Source organism: Myxine glutinosa, chromosome 5 (genome assembly GCF_964187855.1).
Source record: "Myxine glutinosa chromosome 5, kmMyxGlut1.1, whole genome shotgun sequence".
Classification (NCBI taxonomy): domain Eukaryota; kingdom Metazoa; phylum Chordata; class Myxini; order Myxiniformes; family Myxinidae; genus Myxine; species Myxine glutinosa.
In genome coordinates, this window is record NC_136265.1 from 168338072 (window position 1) to 168360574 (window position 22503).

At 45.3% G+C, this 22503-nt stretch overlaps 1 protein-coding gene across 1 annotated transcript in view; it reads right to left on the bottom strand.

Annotated features, from left to right (window-relative positions):
* The window catches only part of LOC137426756 (sodium/calcium exchanger 3), a 432206-nt gene that overhangs the window by 396984 nt on the left and 12719 nt on the right, over window positions 1-22503 (bottom strand). Inside the window, exon 2 of the mRNA XM_068115604.2 lies at window positions 3195-5015. Within this exon, the coding sequence (XP_067971705.1) occupies window positions 3195-4954 (1760 nt within the window). The 5' untranslated portion in view covers window positions 4955-5015. The remainder of the gene's footprint in view (window positions 1-3194; window positions 5016-22503) is intronic.

The following is a 22503-nucleotide window of genomic DNA, read 5'->3' on the forward strand; positions in this document are numbered from 1 at the left end:
TTGTGTCCTGAAATTAAATAAATAAAGGAATAATCATATTGAGTGCAAACTATATTTCTGGAACTCCCCAGATTGAAAAAAAGAAGGAAACAAGAAAAGCAAACAAAATGGAATAGAATGAAGGATAAGAAGGAAAGCATTCAGGTTAGGATAAAATGATATGAATCTACAACAAAACCTCACAGGGAGGATTGCTTAGGTCTTTCATCGATAATCCTTAGAAAAGCAAAATAATAGAAAAATACTATCACAAAGGGATGATTAAAAAAAAAAGACATCACCATCATTAGTGTAGAGGCCTGGTGTTCAAATGGCATTCCTTCATGAGTACATTTACCACAGATCAATAAGTTCGATTAAAACATGACCAGAATATGGACTACGAAGGTCACACTAATTCAGACAAAGAACAACTATTAAACAATAATCATGGCTTGTGTATGGGAAACAAACCTGGCTGCTAGAGGGTTTACATAAACGCTGTCTTTGATCCATCATGACCATCAGATGGCTGGATTACATCATAAACTAGACAGGACAGGACATGTCATGTATGGAGGACTTCAGAATACCAAAAGCAGTGCCACTTCCTCGAGACTAATGTTAAGCAGATACAGGAGAGTATGCGGTGGCACTTCCATACATACAACCACAAGCTACATACTACATTAGTGCAATGTTAACATCACCCACAATGTGTTTGTGTGTGTGTGTGTGTGTGTGTGTGTGTGTGTGTGTGTGTGTGTGTGTGGGTGTGTGTGTGTGTGTTTGTGTACACGCACATGCATTCACATGTTATCAGAAGTAAATACATTGTGTGGATTACATCATTTGTGGATCTGATAAATTGCCAGTAACCATTTTGCAAAACTGAATTTGCAGCAACTAAATGAAGATGTCCAAATGTCACACACGTCCATGCCTGTGGGATTCCCATGGGTGACCCCACTAGTATATATATATATATATATATATATATATATATATATATATATGTTTGTCAGCGCAGAGGAACATCCAGGAGGAGGGACTGGACCCTCCCCAAAGAGAGGAACGATTGGTGGCCAGGAGTGCAGATGGATCGTGGCTTCTGTGATCGAACTGAGAGAGCTCACTCTCTGCCAGGCCCACGGGCTTGTTTTCATGCTGGAACTACAACCCTGAGTGTTCCTCAGTGTCCTTCTCACCTGTTTGTCCTGCCTGCCTTCGCCCGTGCCTCATTTCCTAAATATCGTCCTGTTCGTGCCATTGTGTAGGGTTGGGATCAGCATCTCATGGCCATCCGTGTGTTAGCCTTTATGTAGTTCTTACTGTGTTTTTACATTTGATTTAGCATCTGCACTAAATTATTTAAGTAGTGTATTTATTAGGATAGGTGAAGCCTTATATCTGTTGTCGAGTTTGTTTCTACAATTAGTGCCCTCAATTTTTAATGGTACATCAGATTTTCTTGGATACCTAGGAGTACTAAACCACCATTTATGTTTGGTTTTTATCCCTTTTTTCTGACAAATGTCCGAGTTCTATCTCAGAGCTGGCTGGGAATTTTGGAATTAAATTTTGCATCAAAAATGGGAATACAAAGAATGCAAGTTTGACGTAAAAATATTATATTGACCTATTTTAATGGTCATGACGTAATTATAGAAAATGTTACATTTTTTAGCATAAAGAGACTAATTTTTGTCCAATCAGAACAACATTGCCCTCTCTAGATAGCCTCGAATAAGTCTTATTTAACCTTAACTTGCATCATACCTCCCCCAGTTAATGACCAAGGTCAAATGGCGGTATTAAAAAAATCGTGGTTTTTGTCATCGCTCAATTCTGCCAATGCTGATTCTCAAATACAGCTTGGCCTTCCAAGATGTCCTTCCATCATAATAGTGGACCTGCACTGAAGTTGTGCACCTGATATTTGATTAGTGTCCTTGACCTACATTTTCGGATTGTGACCGAATGAACTAAAAAAAATCTTTTGGATCATAACTTGAACAATAATTTTCCTCCGATTTTCATGATGTTGAGTTTTATAGATAGACTGTAGATGGGGCCACATTCTCTTATTTTACACTCTATCCCTAAATGTTGAAGGAAAAGTACATATGGCAGTCCATAATAATATATGGCCATCATTGGATCACGGGCTCATTCTTGGTGATTGCAGATATCTAGTTTATTGTGCATTCCTGTCTGTCATCCCTTAGGTTCGTTTGTTTATGTTTTGTCTCAATAAATTGTTATTTCTAAGAGATGCATGCCTGTTTGGTTCCACCCATCCCGCCACGTAGCGTCCAGGCCTAATTGGATTTCCCAGAGGAGTAAGAAATTAAAGATAATCTTATTTAGTTACTAGCGTGGTTTATGTCAAAGTGTGGATCGGTAGAACACCACTCACTACCGGTTCATGGTTAGAATGCCGCAATAAACCTTCTCAGGATTGCGTACAGCATTGCGGACTTTTGCCTGAATCGCTTTGCGTAGGAGGGTCATAAACGAAGACAATATTATATAATCTTCCACTTACTTAACCAACCAATAATCCCGTGGAAGCTGAATAATATATAAAATGTCATTCATTAATGCATTAGAAACCTTTATCTTCTTCAGGTTGCAAAACACAAAACAAAATGTTGAAAATGAATAAGACAATTAAAAGATAACAAAGCCAAACGAGGTTGTCTGGGTCAAACGTTGACCATCACGGAGAAAAGAGAATGGAAATCCATCATTTTCCAAGGTAAATTAATACTACTTTACATTGTGTGGCCACAAGAGCAGATTGAAGCTTTTCAATTCAGTACTGCAATGCATGATGGAAGTGGAACAGAAAATGTAAATATGTCACCTTGTAATTGCTGCGCCATTGTCTTGAAGAATAAAAGATGTCAGTGAGGACAGAGTACAATTTTTTCAATGAAAATACATAATCACTGGTGCAACATTTTGTAAGATAATGTTTTTGAAGGCTCAGCTAATAACTCAGAAGAAAGTTTTTTGCTGTCTCTCAACCAAACCTCCTGTACTGTAACTCACATCATCAAGAAAAATTAACCCACGTAAAATTAGTTTTTTTTCCTCAAAGAACAGTTAATGTTCCTCTTCCTTTCTGTTATAACAAAAAGACAGGCTTGTCATCCCTAATTTTTTGTGAAACTGAATGCAGTGAGGAGCTCGTGCAATGCAGTACTTACACAATTTCATCGTTGTGAAACTCCAACTCTCCAAAGGTATCTTCAAAATCATCACCACCACCTTTGGCTGTGCCATCAATTGTGTGGTATGGTAATACCACAGTACCTCGTGCACCAGACATCCGCAGTACCCTCGCCTCCATAGTTCCGATGCTCTCACTCACGTGCATTTCCTTTTCTTCAAAAGTAAATATGCCTGCGTGATCATCGTCAAAAATTGTCACTGTGGCAATGGTTGGCTCGTCGAGTACAGCTTGCAGTGGTTCCACATGGTTTAAATCAAATTCATCGTCTGGTGTCTCTGAATAGACATCTGACAGACGCACATAGAAATGCTCATCCTCTTCAAAAATGTCATCATCGATGATGCTCACGGTGATCTCCTTCTGCATCTCACCAGGCTTAAACACCAGCGTCCCCTCGCTGAACTCAAAATCAGAACCTGCAGTTGCTGTTCCATTTTCTGTTTTGTAGTGTACATTCAATATCAATGATGGATCTCCACCTTTACGTACCACGGTCAAGATACACGACCCACAATTCTCAAAGCATTGGTAAGCCGCAGGCTCAAAACACACGCGACTCACCGCTTTGTTCTCCTCCTCAATGCCAAGCAACTGCGCACTGGCTGCTCTCCTTGCCTGATCTGCAGCGTGCTTCCGCAATATGTTCCCTGCACCGATCATCATGCGAGTCGCTTGGATGCGGTAGAATGCACGGCTTTTTGTCTGCTGTGTGAGAGCCTGGTAGTTTGCCATTTCCACCAACTGGTCAAGGTCTCTTTCAGGATATTTTTGCTTGAGTTCCTTGAGCAATCGAATCATCTCGCGGCGAGGCTCATCAAGTTCCTTGTTCTCAACATTCGGCAGCATACTTTCAGTCTTACTGTAAGTCAGCATACGACCATCCATTTCAATATCTGGTCTTGGTGGCTCACCTTCTGTTCCCACAATTATGCCATGGCTTTTATGAGCACGGAACTTCTTGTGTAAAAATCTGTAGAACAGTAAGCGGCGGTCAGCCACCCAGGCCAGGCCAACACACAATGGAAAAAACATAAAAGTGAGTATCGCTTCCCACACCTCAACAATTGTAGGCGATATAACTGACAAGATGAGATACAGCCAGATGTAGGCAAATATACTCATTGTGGATGTGACACAAAATACCCGCAGGTGTTTGATGTGACGTGACTCCCCTTCTGGGATGGTCCACACGCAGATACCGAGGATAATAAACATGTTGAAAGCAGCACTGCCAACAATCGTGCTAGGCCCAAGTTCCCCCGGTTTAAAATTGTGACCACAAATTTCAATGATGGAAAGAAGGATCTCGGGTGCCGAAGAACCAAGGGCCATGAGAGTCAGGTTTGAGACAGTTTCATTCCAAATGCGAATATGCGTTGTAATGGTTTCACCATCAGGTCGCTTTATAGTGATTTCCTTCTCTTGAGAAGTGATAACTTCTATGGAAGCCATAAAACGATCAGCGACTATGGAGACACCAAGGAACATGTAAATAAGAGCCACGAAGTACACAATCGCCCGGGCCACTTTGTCACCAGTGGAAGGGTTGTTTGGATGCCATATAGGCAATAAAATGCCTTTTTCACACTTGTACGAACCCTCGCAAGATTTGTTTTTCAGGGCACCTTCTTTTTCTTTCGCTGATACTTGAAGTCCCAGAAGCATGAGGAGAAAGGTGCATTGCAAAGCAGTCCTACGGCCTGTTCTTAGCCATGTCTGATTGAGTTCCACCATGATGGTCTTAGATGAAGTAGCAGAATCCAGGTGAAATCAGCACGCCCACGTTGAGCAATGCCTAAAAGAAAAAGAAAAAGAAAAAACGCATTTTGTGAAAAAGAATAAAAGTGGTATTTTATCACAACTCAGACATATATAGACATATATAGACATATATATATATATATATATACAGGGTGAGTCAAAAGTAGCGCCCGATTTCTGTTTTTTCGGCTGTCAGATTCTTTCTGGGATGTCATGTTGTTAATAATTGTCTTGCAGATTATTAACTTTCTTAATTTTTTTTTTTTTTTTGTGTTGCAGGTTATTGCTGAGAGTTTGGAAAGTTACTGAAGTTGCACCAAATTGAACCATGAATTACCTTTCAATGAATCAACGCATTGCGGCCGTGAAACATTACTACAAATGTAATGAACAACCAACGATGGCGGCATGCCGTTTGGCACAGTAATTCGATATTAACCCACCCCAGGGAAGAAACATAAGATTGATTGTCGAGAAATTTGAAGCAACAGGGTCGGTAGCCACTGCAAAGAAGTCCGGTCGTCTGAAAACGGCAACGAAGCCTTCAGGAGACTGGAACAAAGTCCGCAAAAGTCAACTCGCCGTTTATCTGCAGAGTTGGAAGTGAGCCAATCAAGTATTATCCGTATCCTTCACCAGAAAAATGGAAACCTTACATTCCACGCTTACTGCATACCCTTCATGATGGAGATGACGACCGCCATCTTCAATTTTGCGAAGAGTTCTTAGCTAAACTTGACGAAGAGGACACAATGCTAGACAACATCTGGTGGTCAGATGAGGCATGTTTTAAGCTTAACGGCACAATTAACAGACACAATTGTGTCTACTGGGCTGCGGAGAACCCAAGAGTGACAGTTGAGAAGGAGGTAAATTTACCTGGCTTGATAGTTTGGGCAGCCATATCTCCATAAGGGATAATTGGACCCTTTTTCTTTGAGGGATCTGTCACTGCAGAAATTTACCTGGATATGCTGCAAACCTTATTTTGGCCCAGGGTACAAGATCAGGACTGTTATTTCCAGCAAGATGGAGCTCCACCTCATTATGGACGTCATGTTCATCAGTGGCTTGATGAAAACTTTCCTGGAAAGTGGATCGGCCACCGCGGTCCGATCGAGTGGCCGGCACGCTCCCCAGACCTTACACCTCCAGATTTCTTTCTTTGGGGGCTCATGAAAGACCTTGTTTATCGTGAAAAGCCTCGTACCATTCAGGAATTGAAGGCTCAAATCACTGCAAAGTTTGAGGAAATTGATATCGAACTCTGCAAGCGTGTGTGCCACTCTGTGCCTGCTCGGCTGCAATTGTGCATCGATCACGAGGGAGGACACTTTGAAAATTGCAAGTAAAACAGCTTGGTACAGTTCAGTAATAATTTTCCCCTGAATAAATGATTAGATAAACATGTCATTCATTTATTTCTACCTTTTTGTACACTGTAATACAAATGGCAAACAGACAATCAACTGACAGAAATATATATATATATATATATATATATATATATATATATATATATATATATAATAATAATAATAATAATAATAATAATAAAGGAGTCTTATATAGCCCCATCAAGCAGAGTAAACTACCCTCATGGCACTTTACATTATCATGCGAACGCACACACACCGCACACACACACACACAAACATAAACACACACAGACACACCTTCACTCTTGCCCTATTCTTCTCCCTCCCCATTCAAAACCCACAGATGTGTACTCCCCCTCCTCCTCCCCTCCCTCCCCCACACATGTACACAGGCATACTCTCGTACACAGTATATATATAAACAGAAATCGGGCGCTACTTTTGACTCACCCTGTAAATATATATATATATATATATATATATATATGTATATATATATATATATATATATATATATTTATTTATTTATATATATATATATATATTTATATATATATATATATATATATATATATATATAACTGAGAAATAGTAGAAACTCCACAGTACGAGCAGGGCGTCTCATTTGCATTAAATAAATAATCGGGAGATTAAATCAGACGCGGACGTAGCTTCAGGACGGTCGATCTTTAATTCTCGACAAGCTTTCGACCAACAAAGGTCCTCTTCTTCGTCGTGTTTTGTTTCACTTCAAACCAAAGAAATACATATGTGGAAGAAGGAAGAAATGGTGCATTATTTGAAAAAAGTGCAAGGGTGCCAATGTTTTTGGCCACGACTGTCTAGTATATGTGTGTGTGTGTATATATATATATATATATATATAAAGGGATTAACTAGCATGTTGGATGTTGCCTGATTCACCTCATACTCAGATGTCACTTAATTGTTTTAGTACTTTTCGTATGCGTTGCTATGCATGTAAAAGTACACCAACGTCTTATGACATAACGGTCCTTCCTTTGGGTTTGACACTTAAATATAAAACATCTCTTCACAGCAGGTGCACTTCTCAGATGATTTTATTGTGTAACTGTGCATTGTTTATATAAATACAATTGTGCGAGTCATTCTGATAAAATTCTGACTAGATCAATGATGTCAAGGGATCTTATGGGATTGCTGATAAGTTTTGCAAAGTTTTCTGCAATCGAGCATTACAATAGGCCTCAATATGATGCGTCTGCTCACATAAATAATGGAACATGTCCTTCTTTCAAAGTCGAAGTACTGAAGAAATTAAGGACGACCATTCAAATCCATGCAAGCACATGACATCAGAAAATCTATGTATTTTGTATCGTTAGGTAATGGTTGAACAATAAGGTCTGGACGGAACTGGATGCTGTTCTTCAAATCCTGTTGCCTGTCCATTGTAATCGTCGTTGGTATTAATGTTGCTACATTGACGATTGAAAACCACTGATATGAAAGTTTTTAAAAAAGAAAACATTCTGTGACGTGTTATCTCTGTGTCATTCCTTGTGAATTATTAATCCACAAAGTTGGGTATGGGTTGCTGTAAACATACTTGCCTTTATTGGTCTTTATTCTTTCTACCTTCTGCACTTACCTCTTTCTATCCCTGCCAGAAAGAGTTTCTACGTTTTCAAATACCCTTGGATTATTGTTGCACGTTTGCCTCAATTCAGGGATATGTATTGGTGTTTAATTGTTTAATTATTCTTTTTTGTACAGGTATATATTATTCCGATTTATTTTTTGGGCTGAATTTTGGCAGCTTAACTAGGATAGGTTACTGGAAGAAGCATGGATCCTGGAAGAGCTGGGGCAGAGTGGGTTTGGAGGGCTGAGAGACCAGAGTGAGCAAGACCAGAAGAGAGGTGGTAACAACAGAAAGGCCTGTCAGTGGCATGAGCAATGGGCCTTGTGCTTCTGCCTCATTGGAGTCATTTGTCCACATGAGTAATTAATCCACTGGAGACATTGATGTAGTCCTCAATATATTTACCTTCTTTCTTTCCCATTTTCAGTCTTTAATTCCATAATACGTCTCTCTACGTATTCCTATTTTTGTGTCTGTCTTTACTCTTCAGAAGAACCATATGTTTTTCAACTATACCTTTCGATCATCGCGGTTCACAGGTTTAAAGGTGTTCTTGGCTTAATTTGCATCATTCTTATATCGTTACTAGCGTCCTGATGAAGGACAAATAAAAAAATACCAAGTTGTGATCAAGGAAAGATATTGTAACACTAACTCTGCCCTTTGTTTGAGTTTTCCTCCATAAGGAAATTATTTGTCGATCTATCGCATTCCTGAGCCGCACCGAGCTCATAACGATATGGAAGGCTTCCATGCGGAGCACCATGGAGTGTGCTCTGGGCTCTGGGCCAGTGCTCCTGCTCATCTTGAGATGATCAAAAACAAGGCCTTCTGCACCATTGGAATCTCAAGACAGGAGGTGTATTCACTGGAACTGTCACTCTCACACTGTTGGAAAGTTGATGGGCCGTGCTCCTCCTGACCTTTCCTACCTCTATCATAAACGAGCCACCCCAGGTCATGAAACTCTCACCTACCCACCATCTCAATGTCCTGCAGGCTAGTTGCTCACCTGCATTAATTTGTCCCCTTATTTTCCCGATTGTGGAATCGTCTCCCCGTGTCCGTTTTCTCATCATACTCACTTGTCTTTCAAATGTGCTGCCCATCAGTGCCTCGTGTGTTCATCCTTGCACATCCACTACCTCTTCTACACACGCTGAATATTTCCCATTATGTTCCTCTGTGGGTAATTGTTAATCATTGTTGTATTATTAACTCCGCCACCAAAGGTGGACAAAGGCCATGTTTTACACCTGTTTTTCTGTCTGTCTGTCTGTGAGCATATCACAAAAAGTTATGGACAGATTCAGACGAAACCAGGCGGACATATTCGGTGTGTAAAAATGACGAATTGGATAGAATTTTGTGAAGATCCGGATCTGGATATTTAAAAATATATATGTGAGTCTTTACCATTGAAAAGATAGGGCCAAAAACGATATGTAGCACGATATCTCAGAGTTATGGAAGGATTTGGATGAAACTTGGTGGACAGCTTGGGTGTGTGACAAGGCCAAATTGATTCGGTTTTGGTGAAGATCCAGATTCGGATCCAACCTATCAGTGCAATACAAAACGTAATCTGTTCAGCCTGGCAGAGATATGCACTCTACAGAGTGCTGTTATAATTCCTCATTATGTTTGTCCACACACTATTCCCCTTCCAATACCCTTTGGGAGTCTGTAAACCTGTTGTGGTTTTACTCCTCCATTAGTCTAGACTCTAGATCAATGTTTATGAAGATGTTGAGGAATTCTGAACTTTGATACAGCATATTTAATGTGTAAGCCTTTTACATCCTTCCTGCAAATTGTAAGAGAAATGATGACCTGGTATTCCATACACCATGCTTATCATTTTGAAGTGCCACACTTTTAGCCATGCACTTTCTTCGTTTTTGAACAAACCTTAAAGGGACAAAATCATTTAAAAAATTTGAAGACATATGTTTAGGATGATGATATCCCTGACCCATTTGCAAAAAAGTTTGGGAGAATAATAAGCCGGATAATTGTTTTTTTTTAATCGGACTCTTTAACTCCGTAATGCAAATGAGCTACTACCATCTATTCACGTGGCGTAATGGGCGCACAACTCAATTGACGGACGCATACGTCTGCGTTTCATTACAAGTTATTTTAGTGTTGAAGATGCCGATGTGCCAAGCTTTTAACTGTTGAAATCGTCGAGAAATTTGCCCATAGAACAGAATAGTCGTTTTTTGCATCCCTGGCCCAAAAAAGTATCGCCAACAATCGTGTGCTTTGTGGTTGAAAAACCTAGCAACAACCAAATTCAACATGAAAACGTATGTTCATTCAAAATATCATATTGTTTGAGAAGACCACTTTGAGCTGTCAGCATTCATATTTAATCAACAAGTTCACTACATGGTAAACAAGCCTCGGAAATTGCTGAAACACGATGCAGTACCGACACATTTCAACCACAAATCCTAGAGTTCCCCATCACGACCCTCTACGGTTCGGAATGTTCAAAATATATAATTCAATTGAAATTAAGTAGTTCCTCGATCAAAGAAATAGACAGGTTGATTGAACCAATTGCTTAACCCTGCTTGGTGCTACGTGTGTGGTAGATGTTGTAAAAAAAAAAAATTCACATTTTCTAAATAGCTTTTCCACACCAACTGCCATTCACAGGGACAAATAATCAATTTCTTGAGAAAGCTTTCTTGGCTCGTGATTCATCAATTAAGTGAAAACAAGCACCGAGTGTCTTGTATGTGAACAACTTGTGAATTTAATTTGTAAACGATATTTAGTTGTGGAGTGGCTTGATGGTGGAGTGGGTAATGGCATGCACCATTGCTCTAACTGGTTTGGGTTTGATTCCCATGGTGGGGTTTTTGTCAAACATCATGCCTGGACGACCAAGTCATTAAATGTTTGACTCAATCCCACATGATCACATCAGCCATCAAAACCAAAACGAATGAGATGTGGCAGATGATGATGATAATGATGACTCTTTGGCTGTAACAGAACCAATGAAAAAAAGTCTCAATAGTCATTGGTAAAACACCTTCAAACATGATCCTTTCACCAATATTTGTATTTCAATTCTTTTTATATTAATATTCCCATTAGCAATTACATGATATAAAAACCCGAGGACAAATGCCATTTAAAACCATTATACCTACAAGTGCATTATGACACATCTGTAACCGCTTTTGCTGTTTCACTTTACAGTGATACTGCAGCACGAAGACTGTGATAACATTGAGCTAGAAGGAGCAAGGAATAGCTGCAAATGGAAATAATACTACCTATTTCCATCACTGCGAATAATCGCTGCTGTTTTGTACATGTATCTATACATTTGAATAGTTCAGTAAATTAATTTCTGCTTGGACGATCGAAGGCAATTTGTCAAACTTCATGCGATTTCATATCTGACAGCAGTGCATGTCCACACTTATTTGTACCTTTAAAAGAAGATATATCTATATATATATTGTTACGGACCGTGGATTAGGATGTTATTTACCGAGCGGTGGTATTACCGCGGCCGAACAGTTGCTCCCCTTTTCTTCCCTTACACTCACCCGATTCACCCAGACGTTGGCCAAATCGCGCTATGCTAAATCAATGATGGAAAGGACACGACGACTGGGATAGATGAAACGACGCAAGGGGTACAGTTCTCAAGACCTCCGGAGGAGGGTATAATTACAGTGGTGGAGAAAAGGGGGAAGATTACAAGGCAGAGTGAGGTAAAGACACAGAAGAGATGGGCACTTAAATACAGTCTTATCTTATCCCAGACAGACCACGGACAAACGGACAAGGTAGACTTACACAGGGATTGATGGCAGGAAGGGCCAGGTAGGTCGATAGCACAAGGTGCACCTTGGCTCGGGGACAGGATAAAGCACGGTCCAAAAGATGCAGGGAGGCCTCACAGCGCTCGGAGGGGACGTCTTGCTTGCTCCAAGCTCAGCGCGCATCTGGCGTCACCTCCCTCTCACTGCGCATGCTCAGCGGGGAGTGACACGCCCTCGGCTGGTTGGTTCCGCCCCACTGGGGCCGGTCCGCCGCTTCCATTGGGTGCGGGGGTTACCGGGCTCCGCCCTTGACGAGGAGCTGACAGGGAGCCCCTGTTTGGTAACCCCGTCGAGCACATGTTCGATGGCGGCTCGTTGGGAAGGCCTGGTGCCCTCCCACCACCCCTACCAACCAAGCCGGAGTGAGGACGCGCACTCCCTGCGCTCGTTGTTGTTGTTGTTGTTGCTGCTGAACTGTGAGGATGAGCTGCGGGGAGGTATTGGGAGGTCCTAAACTTCCTAACGGTGCCATACAATCACATTCTGGTGCAACGAAGGGTCAGAATTAATGGAAACGAATCCTTAACTGACATAGACTAAGAATAACTAGCAAGATGTCCTATAGTTGTCTTACATGAGATGCGGTGAACCTGGATGCGACATTTAATGGGGGAAATAGGGGGAGGTCGGGTCTACAGAGTGTTGTTTACAGAAAATGGGACTAGGGAATGGGGGATTGGGGAGAGTTGGGAAGTATTGAGGAAATAGGGGAATATTTACAAGCGGATATGGATGGATGCAAATCCCATATCAGCAACAATATATATATATAATAATAATAATAATAATAATAATAATACATTATAATACATTTTAATACATTTAATACATTTAATACATACATTTAATACAAATAATAATACATTTTATATAGCGCTTTTCAAGAAGCCCAAAGACGCTTTGACAGAGTACAAAAAAACAAGTGCAAAAAGACAAAAATCAACAGGTAAATAATCAAAGCAAAAGGAAGGAGAAGGAGAAGAGATAGTCAGGGGTTAAATGCTGTGGGTTAAATGTTGAATGCAGTGTTGAACAGGTGGGTCTTGAGTGATGTTTTGAATGTGGTGAGTGAGGAGGAGTCTCTGAAGGTGTGAGGTAGTGAGTTCCAGAGGGTGGGAGCAGCGATGGAGAAGGCCCTGTCCCCCCAGGATCTGAATTTGGTCCGCATGGGGGGGGGGGGGGGTCAGGAGGTTGGTACCAGCAGAGCGGAGGTTGCGGGTGGGAGTGGGTCTGGAGAGGAGGTCAGTCAGGTAGGATGGGGCCAGGTTATGGAGGGCTTTGTAGGTCAAGAGGAGGATTTTGTACTGGATTCTCTGGGGGATGGGGAGCCAGTGTAGCTTGTAAAGGACGGGGGTGATGTGGTCACGGGTCCGGGAATGGGTGAGTAGACGGGCAGCGGAGTTCTGAATGTATTGGAGTTTATTGATGATTATTGAGGGTGAACCAAAGAGGAGGCTGTTGCAGTAGTCCAGACGGGAAGTGAAGAAGGCGTGGATGAGGGTTTCTGCAGCCGTGGAGGAGAGGGATGGACGGAGACGGGCGATGTTTTTCAGGTGAAAGAAGGCTGTCTTTGTGATCTGTTTAGTGTATTTGTCGAAGGAGAGGGTTTGGTCAAAGATGATGCCAAGATTCCGGATGTGAGGGGAGGTGGATACTGGGAAACCGTCGATGTTGAGGGCAAAGTTATGGGTGGATTTGGTGAGCGTTTTTGGGCCAATGATGATTATTTCAGATTTATCATAGTTAAGTTTGGGGAAGTTGATTTGAAGTCAGGATTTTATTTCAGTGATGCAGTTTGTCAGGATAGAGTGGGTGGTGGTGGAGATGGACTTGGTAGAGATGAAAAGCTGGATGTCATTGGCGAAGCAGTGGAATTGGAGACCATGACGGCGGATTAAGTGACCAAGGGGGGACAGGTACAGGATGAAGAGGAGGGGGCCAGGAACTGAACCTTGGGGGACACCTTGGGGGAGGGGAGCAGTGGGGGATTTGCAGTTATTGATGGAGATGAACTGGCGTCTGTCGGAGAGGTATGATTTGATCCAAGAGAGGGCAGTGCCGGTAATGTTAAAGGTGGTTTCAAGTCGGGCGAGGAGGATTGTGTGATTGATGGTGTCAAAGGCGAGGCTGAGGTCGAGGAGGATGAGAATGTTGAAGTTGCCAGCGTCAGAGGAGAGGAGAAGGTCGTTGGTGATTTTGAGGAGAGCACTTTCAGTACTGTGGTTGGAGCGGAATCCGGATTGGAATGTTTCATACAGGTTATTGGCAGAGAGGTGATGTTTAAGTTGAGTGGCTACAGCGCGTTCCAAAACTTTTGACAGAAAGGGTAGGTTGAAGATGGGTCTGAAGTTGTTTAAGGTGTCAGGGTTGAGTCCAGGTTTTTTCAGAATGGGGGTAACAGCAGCAATTTTGAGGGATGGTGGGACGATGCCTGTAGACAGGGAGGAGTTTATTGTTGCAGTGATAAGTGGAGAGAGAGCAGGAAGGGAGGCCTCGACAAAGCTGGAGGGGATGGGGTCAAGAGTGCAGGTGGCAGTTTTCATTCCTATGAGGAGTTCAGAGAGGTCAGTAGGGGAGACTGGGGAGAACTGAGACAGGGGTTGGCAGGATAAGGGGGGGCAGGTGGTTTGAGGGGGAGCCGGTGCGGTGGTGGTTAAGCTGCTGTCGATGTTGTCAATTTTGCTTTGGAAGAAAGAAAAGGAAGGAGATGCAGTTGTCTACTGTGAATGACTGGGTGGTGGTGCCCAGGGGGCTGAGGAGTTTGTTTATTGTAGAGAAGAGTGCTTTTGGGTTTCCAGAGCCAGAGTGGATAATTTGAGAGTAGTAGGCGGAGCGGGCACGGGAGAGGGCATCTTTGTAGTGTTGTAGGTGGTCCTTGTAGGCTTGGGAGTGAATTGTCAGACCTGTTTTATTGCGGAGTCTTTCAAGTTGGCGAGCACGAGTTTTCATCAGGCGGAGTTCAGGCGTAAACCAGGGAGCAGAATGGGTGAAAGAAACTGTTTTGGTTTTCACGGGCGCAAGCTGGTCAAGGCAGGAGGAGAGAGTGTGGTTGTAGTAGTCAGTGAGGTCAGAAGGGGTGTGGAGGTCAACGAAGGGAGAAGTAGACATTTTTTCAGAGAGGGTGGATGAGAACAAGGTAGGTGAAAGAGCGTTTAGCTTACGGAAATTGATAGTGCGATAATGCCTTGGTGCTGGGGTGGGGATGTTGATGGTCATAGTGATGGCTCAGTGGTCAGAGAGGGTGAGGTCGGAGCCAGAGAGATGGTGCAAAATTAATCCAGTAGAGCAGACAAGGTCCAGAATGTGCCCACGGTTATGGGTAGGAAAGTTGACATGTTGAGTGAGGTTAAAGCAGGTGAGTAAATCAGTGAAGTCAGTGGTTATTGTGGAGTCAGTGGAGTCCATGTGGATATTGAAATCACCGAGGAGGAGGATTGAGGGGAGAGGGAACAGAGCTGGGTCAGAAAGTAGGAGAAGTCAGACAGGAATGATGGGTGTGGTTTGGGAGGGCGGTAGACGACAGCCATGACTGACTGTGTGTGACCAGAGAGTTTAAAAGCCAGGTGTTCAAATGATGGAGCAGATGAGATGGAGATGAGGCTGGTCTTGATGTCCTGTCGGTGAATTACGGCAATTCCACCACCTCGGCCCTCCGAGCATGGTTTATTGATGTATGAATATCCATTGGGTGTAGTGAGGTTGAGTGAGAAGTAGTCCAGAGGTTGTTGCCAGGTTTCAGTGAGACAGAGAAAGTCCAGTTTATTTTCCAGAATGTAGTCGTTCAGGATGAGGCTTTTGTTATTTAGGGACCGGGTATTGAACAGGGTGAGCTTGATGTTGCTTTGTACGGTGGGGATGAACTCAGGTGATTTAGCCAGGGTTTGCAGACAGGAGGTGCGATCGTGTGCGTTGCTGTGACCAGGTGCGCTGGGACGATGAGTGGGAGTGCGCTGAGCCGACCAGAGTACGGGAATGAAGTGACCTGTTTGTAAATAAACAAACTTACGACCGGAGCCTCGATGAATGTATCTGGGTCGTCGCAGGAGTCCGTGGGATTTGATTGCAGAGATGCATGATGGGGTGGAGTGAGTATTGAGCAGAAGAAGCTTTGCGGCGGAGTACCTTAGAGCCATGCCAGGCAGGAGCGAAGGGACGAGTAAGAGGCCAAGGTTGAGGAGGACGAGTAGGCCTTGCCGCAGCGGCAAACGACCGCAGCCGCTAATCAAGACAGCAAAGGCCACAGCGGCAAACGACCGCAGCCGCTAATCAAGACAGCAAAGGCCGCAGCGGCAAACAGCCACAGCCGCTAATCAAGACGGCAAAGGCCGCAGCGGCAAACGACCGCAGCCGCTAATCAAGCAAACCAAGACCGCAGCGGCAAACAGCCACAGCCGCAAACAATGGCCACAAACAACGGGAGCGGGCCTGAGGAAACAGTGGAAGAACTGGGCAGGCGGAGCCAGGAGCAGAGCCGGGACCGAGCAAAGGGCAGACCCAACGGCAAAAAAGCCGCCACGACCACCAGAAAAGCAGACTATATACAATGACCCAGTCGGAGAAGCGGCGAACAAGTAATGCCAGCGTCCTCTGCAGACCGGACCGGAAGCGGCAGCCCCAATTGGTTAAAAAAATTATTGCTAATTATATATATATATCGTCAAATACTGATAGTGCTGGCAGGATAGCTGAGAGATACGCACTTTCACCTTTAAACTGTCCAGCTATAGATATATATTGTTGCGGATTCGGGAGTCGGCGCTCCCCTTACCAAGGGGGAGGTTAATCCCCTTGTCTTTAAGCTGGCCGTCCCCCCCGATCCTGGAAATTCTAACGCTCCTTTCCGGTCGAGATTGGCCAGGGTGATTGGTCAATGGAGTCCCAAATACCTGCGTGCCAATCCGACTGCAAAGCAGGGAGATAATTCCCGCCAGGACCACGGACAAGATGGAAATTGCCGAGCGGTTAGCAATCCGAAGCCCGAGCCATTGACAAAGGAACTAAACCTGATCCTGAGCGGTTGGCCAAATCGTGCCACAGGTACTCAATTGAGAAAAGACGCCAACGATCGAATGAGAGGAAATCAGAGTAAATCAGAGAGGAAATCAAAGGGAAGAACAAATAAGATTTATTAATTATGTACAATAACCCAAGAAAGAGGAAACGAAAGGGGAAGAATGTACAAGAAGAAGAGCAAAAGGACACAGGGCAAGCTTATCTATACAGTCTTACTTAACCCCAGGACAAAACAGACAGACTTACACGGGAGGGTAGTGGTAGGAGGAGAAGGGTCCAGGCAGATGGTAGGCGTCGAGGACCGGCTCCAGGTTCACTCGAGTCCGGCTCCGGGTGTTGACTCGTACCGCGGCAAAGAACGGCCGGCAGCTTCGCGTGGCATTGGCGCACGACCGGACCTTTTAGATATAGCGGGGGACTGGGATGCTGCGTACGTAATATGTGCGCCTGTTGCCTCTGCCTGCCTCTGCCCCCCTCCCTCTCTCTCTCCTCTCCTCTCCTCTTCCTTCCTTCTATCTCTCTCTCTCTCTCTCTGTCTCTCTCTCTCTCTCTTCATATGCGCCTTTCAAACGAGATCATTAATCACCAGGTGCGCTCCGCGCATTCCGTACCAGTCGAGCTCTCCCCGCGCAGTCCTCTCGGCAGTCTTTTCACAATGGCCTCCCCGCGCGCAGTCCTTCAGAGGGCTTTTCGTGCGTGCTTATATGGGCAAGCCCAGCGAACCCTCTGGAAGCTCCAGCCACGCCCTTACCCGGTCATCCCACCTCAGCCCTGATAGGTTCGCGAGGGCTCACCGGCCCCGCCCTTGATGGCTCGTGGACGAGGCCACACCTCTTCTCGTGGCTCTGCCCCATCTTTCCTCAAGCCGACCACATGTTCAATGGCGTTTGGAGCGAGGCAGCGAACGCTGCTGGCAAGCAACGGCGCGTAATAGAATTGGGAGGGACAAGCCCCGACTGTGGGGGCGCGTACTGGCGTAGCTTGGAGAGAGAGCGGCTGGCAAAGAGGTGGATGGGGCCTATCTTATTTAATTAATGCAACGCAGATTCAACTATTGGGAACAGAGCCTTAACTAAACACAGACTAGGGAAATAACTGAAAGTTCCTATGGTGTCCTACGTGTTGCTTGTGGACTAACTAGGGGTGCGACCTTATTAAATAAAAATTTTTAAAAACCCACCTTTGGAGGCCATTTTTCCCCGCAAAGCGGGGGTTGGCCTTTTTCGGGAACCGTGGTTGTTGTTGTTTTTCGGTCCCCTATTTGAAGCAATGTTTTACGGCCGGATGCCCTTCCTAACGCCAACCCTTTTTGCCGCCTTTAACGACAAACAGGGAATTACCAGTGAACTGGTACTCAATTAGCCGACCTCGGAAGGATGACAGGCTGAGTCAACCCCCCTGGCGTTAATTCAGCGATCGACCAGGATTCGAACCCAGGATCCTTGGATCCTAAGCCGGCACCCTAGCCGCTAGCCCAACACCAGGGATTTATTAAATGAAGAGAATTATTTGCAAGAATTATTATTTACAAGTGAGGGGTTCTCAAAACCGCAACGCTGCACCCTCCTTTTCTCCAGGCACGGCCCGGGCCGACAAAACTTTAACTTAATGTGACACTTAGGTGTGGTAACCTCTACTTTTAACCTCACCCTGAGTGCGACAGTTTTACACACTAAATATGTCCCGCCTGCTGCGTTGCATTCTACCTATCAGACTCATTCCCACAGACTAACCGAATTGCGGAATGGTCTTCAAAACTACACATAAAGCCGGTGGGGAGCATTATTTACAAGAACACTACTATTAATTTGATTATTTACAAAACTCGAACCCAGGACCTGTCTTTTGGGAGACAAAAGCAGACCTTTTGAGAAGAGGAAAATCACTGCACTGCACTGCACTGCACTGCACTGCACTGATACACCATACCATATGCACCCAAACCACAAAATGCACCAAAAGCACCAAAAAGCACCATCATGAAAATGCACACAAAAAAAACATTTTAAAATAATAAACAATGATGGTGTCTTCTTCTTCTCTGCTCTGCTGGGCCGCTGGTTCTGGTTGTTCTTGATCTTCATGCTTGCTGCCTATTTAAAAATAAAAGGGCACAAACCGCATCCACTTTTTTATTTTTGGCCAGCAGGCCCAACTCCGGTGGTCCACCTGCATGGCATAGGTGCCACTTAAAACACAGTGGTCCGCAACCAAGATGCTGCTGGCAGCAATGACCGGTCCCCAGCAGAGGTGCCAGGCCCCAAAAAGTGGGGTCCATATGTGGTGCTAAGCCACAGAACGTGTGGTCCATAAGGTGGTGTATCAGTGCAGGCCGGAGGCAGTGGAGGTGCGGGCACACAACTGCAGTCACCTGCGCACTCCCCCCGGGCCCAAAAGAACAAGTCCATGAGTGGGGGAAGGAGGACAAGCAAAGCAGCGGGGCAAGATCACAAGGGTACACATTAATACAAGATAATGCAAGGTGAGGTGCGCAGGAGAGCGAGCCGGGAAAGCTCGTCCCTAACGTACGTCCCCCGTCCGTCCGTCCCCTGTCACCTAATCTACCCTTGCCCCTACCCCGTATTTACACAATCTACACATTTACAAATTCGTCACTACGTTTTGTCCCCCATATCTCCCCTCTAAACCAAATTCATCCCCAATCCCTCCCAAGAAGGAAGGGATGGAATATTAAACAATGTCACCCCCACGTCAAGATGCGTCTCACATTTCCAAATATTTGCCAAAACCATGGTGTGGAGTTCTGTCACCTTGGCGAGTGGATGCGGATGGTGCGAAGAGATTTGCTCCTATCTAACTTCTAAATGACATTAACACTTTTACTCTACCCGGGGTCTTTCCCTGCAAAACCATTGGCCATCTTTACTCTATGCGGTTCTAAAAACCAATTCCCATTGAACCTACCAATTTGGAACATACCAATCACCAATTTGGGGCCTCACTCCCCCGATTCTTCACCCTGTGCCCTCGCACAATTTCAGGGCTGGGTCGTGTGGCTCTCCCAGCAGGTCCGCTCACCTGCACACCTCCGCCAATGAACGTCGCCACCCGAGCTTACCTGCTCCTCACCCTAACCTACCTGGGGAAGGCCCTCCCTGGCGCTTACCCCCTGCCCTCTCTGGCACTGGGCTACCCGGGTCCGTCCTCCGGATCCTCGGGCCCCATTGAACACTAACTAAACTCTAACTCTACCTGGCTCCCAGAGCCTACCTGTGGCCTCACCTGGCTGACAGACTAACAGTGGCGGAGTGCTCAACCAATCACACACACTAACAGGCCACACGCCCAGCCATTCCATTTCACTTACGCACCAATCCAAGCAGTACTCTGCTACTCTCACACCACAGATGTCAATATCCACCAAATTTACCGACTCCCTCTACCTAACTTTAAACTACCCTACCGGGTACTCGTGAAGGGGGTCCATCCTTCCCCCATTCACTCTTTCGCACCATACACTCCACTCCACGTATTCCACACTCCTCCCTCTACACCATCGATTCCATACTATCTATTCCATACCATCTATTCCACTTGCCATCATGCAAGTCAATCACTCAGTGCACAATCACACCTTTCACAATACTCTGCTCATGCACTTTCTCCACACACATCATTCTCACGAGCATTGCCTCATTTCAACAAGCTCACCACAAAAAACTTCCATACCAATTCCTCATTTCGTCACCCTCACTACAAACACACTGCATCATCTAATCTACCTGGTTTTCCCTCTAACTTAGTGCTTCCCTGTCATCCCTTATAGTATGCACATCCCACGTCATTATAATCCATCTACTCTACCTACGTCCCCACTCCAGGTATAATGTCGCTACTTAAATCTACAGTTACCTATGGTCATTTCCTAGATTCCCTATCAATAACCTAACCCTCCCAGGTTAGTTTGTACAGCCAAAACCCCATAAAACTACAGCTCAGGTCCCCCCCCCCCCCCCCAAAAAAAATTAAAAAAAATGCAGTGAATGGTAAAACTACCATCCATCTACATCAGATACCATTTGCCATCATCACTATCACTATCTGTTCACTATGCTTGAGCCTCTCGGTGCGGGAAATACATCTTCATAGCTCGGTTTCGAAAAACCGAGCAATGCATACTGTGGTCTGTCTACTGCAGGTTGGGTCCGTCCGGCTTTCGATTCTGGGGAGAAGGTTTTGTCGGACCGAGATTCCACGGTCCATCCCGGCGCGGAGCCTTGCGGTCTCCGGCCTGATGACCCAACCTCACCTGGTCGGAACACCGCCCCCGCGAGGGGGCGCAGGTCCGACCTGGCCTTTCTCCCCCGGAATCGCGCCGATCGCCTGAACGACGTGGCCCCGACCATACAGGACGGGCTCCGGCCCGAATCGTGCACGGCGCCCCATGCAGGAGCGACGCGGCCATGATCCCGGCCGGCTCCCACAGCACACAAAGAACACCGCACACCGAGAGCTCGCGTTGGTTAAACGTCGGCCTAACCGCTGCCCTGGTCAACGTCGATGCTCGATTCTCACACCACGCGTTCCCTTTCTTATTCACAAAACCCGGCGCTCCAACGCCTCTCGTGCATCCCATCCATTCCCTGCACTCTATCACCGCACTCTCTCTCCGTGCACACTCTTCTCTCGCACACTCTGTTACACACAACTCTCGTGCACCTTCTTGCGCACTCATCCTACTCGCACACTCCATTGCACACCACCCCTCTGTTACATACTCCGTAACACTCACCACGGGTGTGCATTCCAGCATCCACCGACTCACGCGCTCCGGTGTGCTCCCACGCACACGCTCCACAACCATCCCAGGTGTGCATTCTCGCACCCGCTCCTCATCCATCTCACTCTCTGTATCACTCGTCGTTCCACTTCCACACTCACACATACACTCCCTTGTGCATTCTCCCTCGCTCTCGGTTTCACTCCCATACTCTGTCGTGCACTCCTCCTCGCACTCGGTAACACACTCACGCTCTGGCGCCATTCGCACACGCACGCCATTTCCACTCACACAGCGCACCACGGACCTCCCACAAACGCCCGCGGTACGCTGGGATCCCAAGCGCGCGAAAAGAACACTCTCCTGCAAAATCTTTTTGCACCATATACAGCCCGGCTCACCTTTGGGATCCTCCTCTCCACATGCACCTGCAAATCTTTATAAGGATTAGCAAGCACGGCATCAGGATGCGAATACAGAATTTGAATACATTCCATTCCTTCCTCCCGCGAGTGCTTTTCTAAGTCTGCGGTCTCTCCAATTTCCACTATTTGTTCGATCATTTCTTTTTCTTTAATTTATTTTTCCTTGTTAAGCCCGACGACCGCTGGTGCTAATGAAAGCAAATTTTCTACTTCGGCGGTCGCCAGCTTCTCCATACCCCGGGTCGCAATTTCTATAGCAGTCCACGTATCTGCGCTTTGCTCCACTTCGCTTTTCCCGCGCTCCTCAAGCGCGTCGTGCACAAATACGACCTCCTCGATCAACCTGCAGTCAACCTCCCTCTCAACTTCCCTCGTCTCATACCGGGCTTGCCCCCTCGCTAGCCCCTCATTTACTTCCCGGGCTTGGCCATTTATGTCCTGCAATTGGTCCCCTACTTTATCTTCTAATCCTCCCAATTTGCT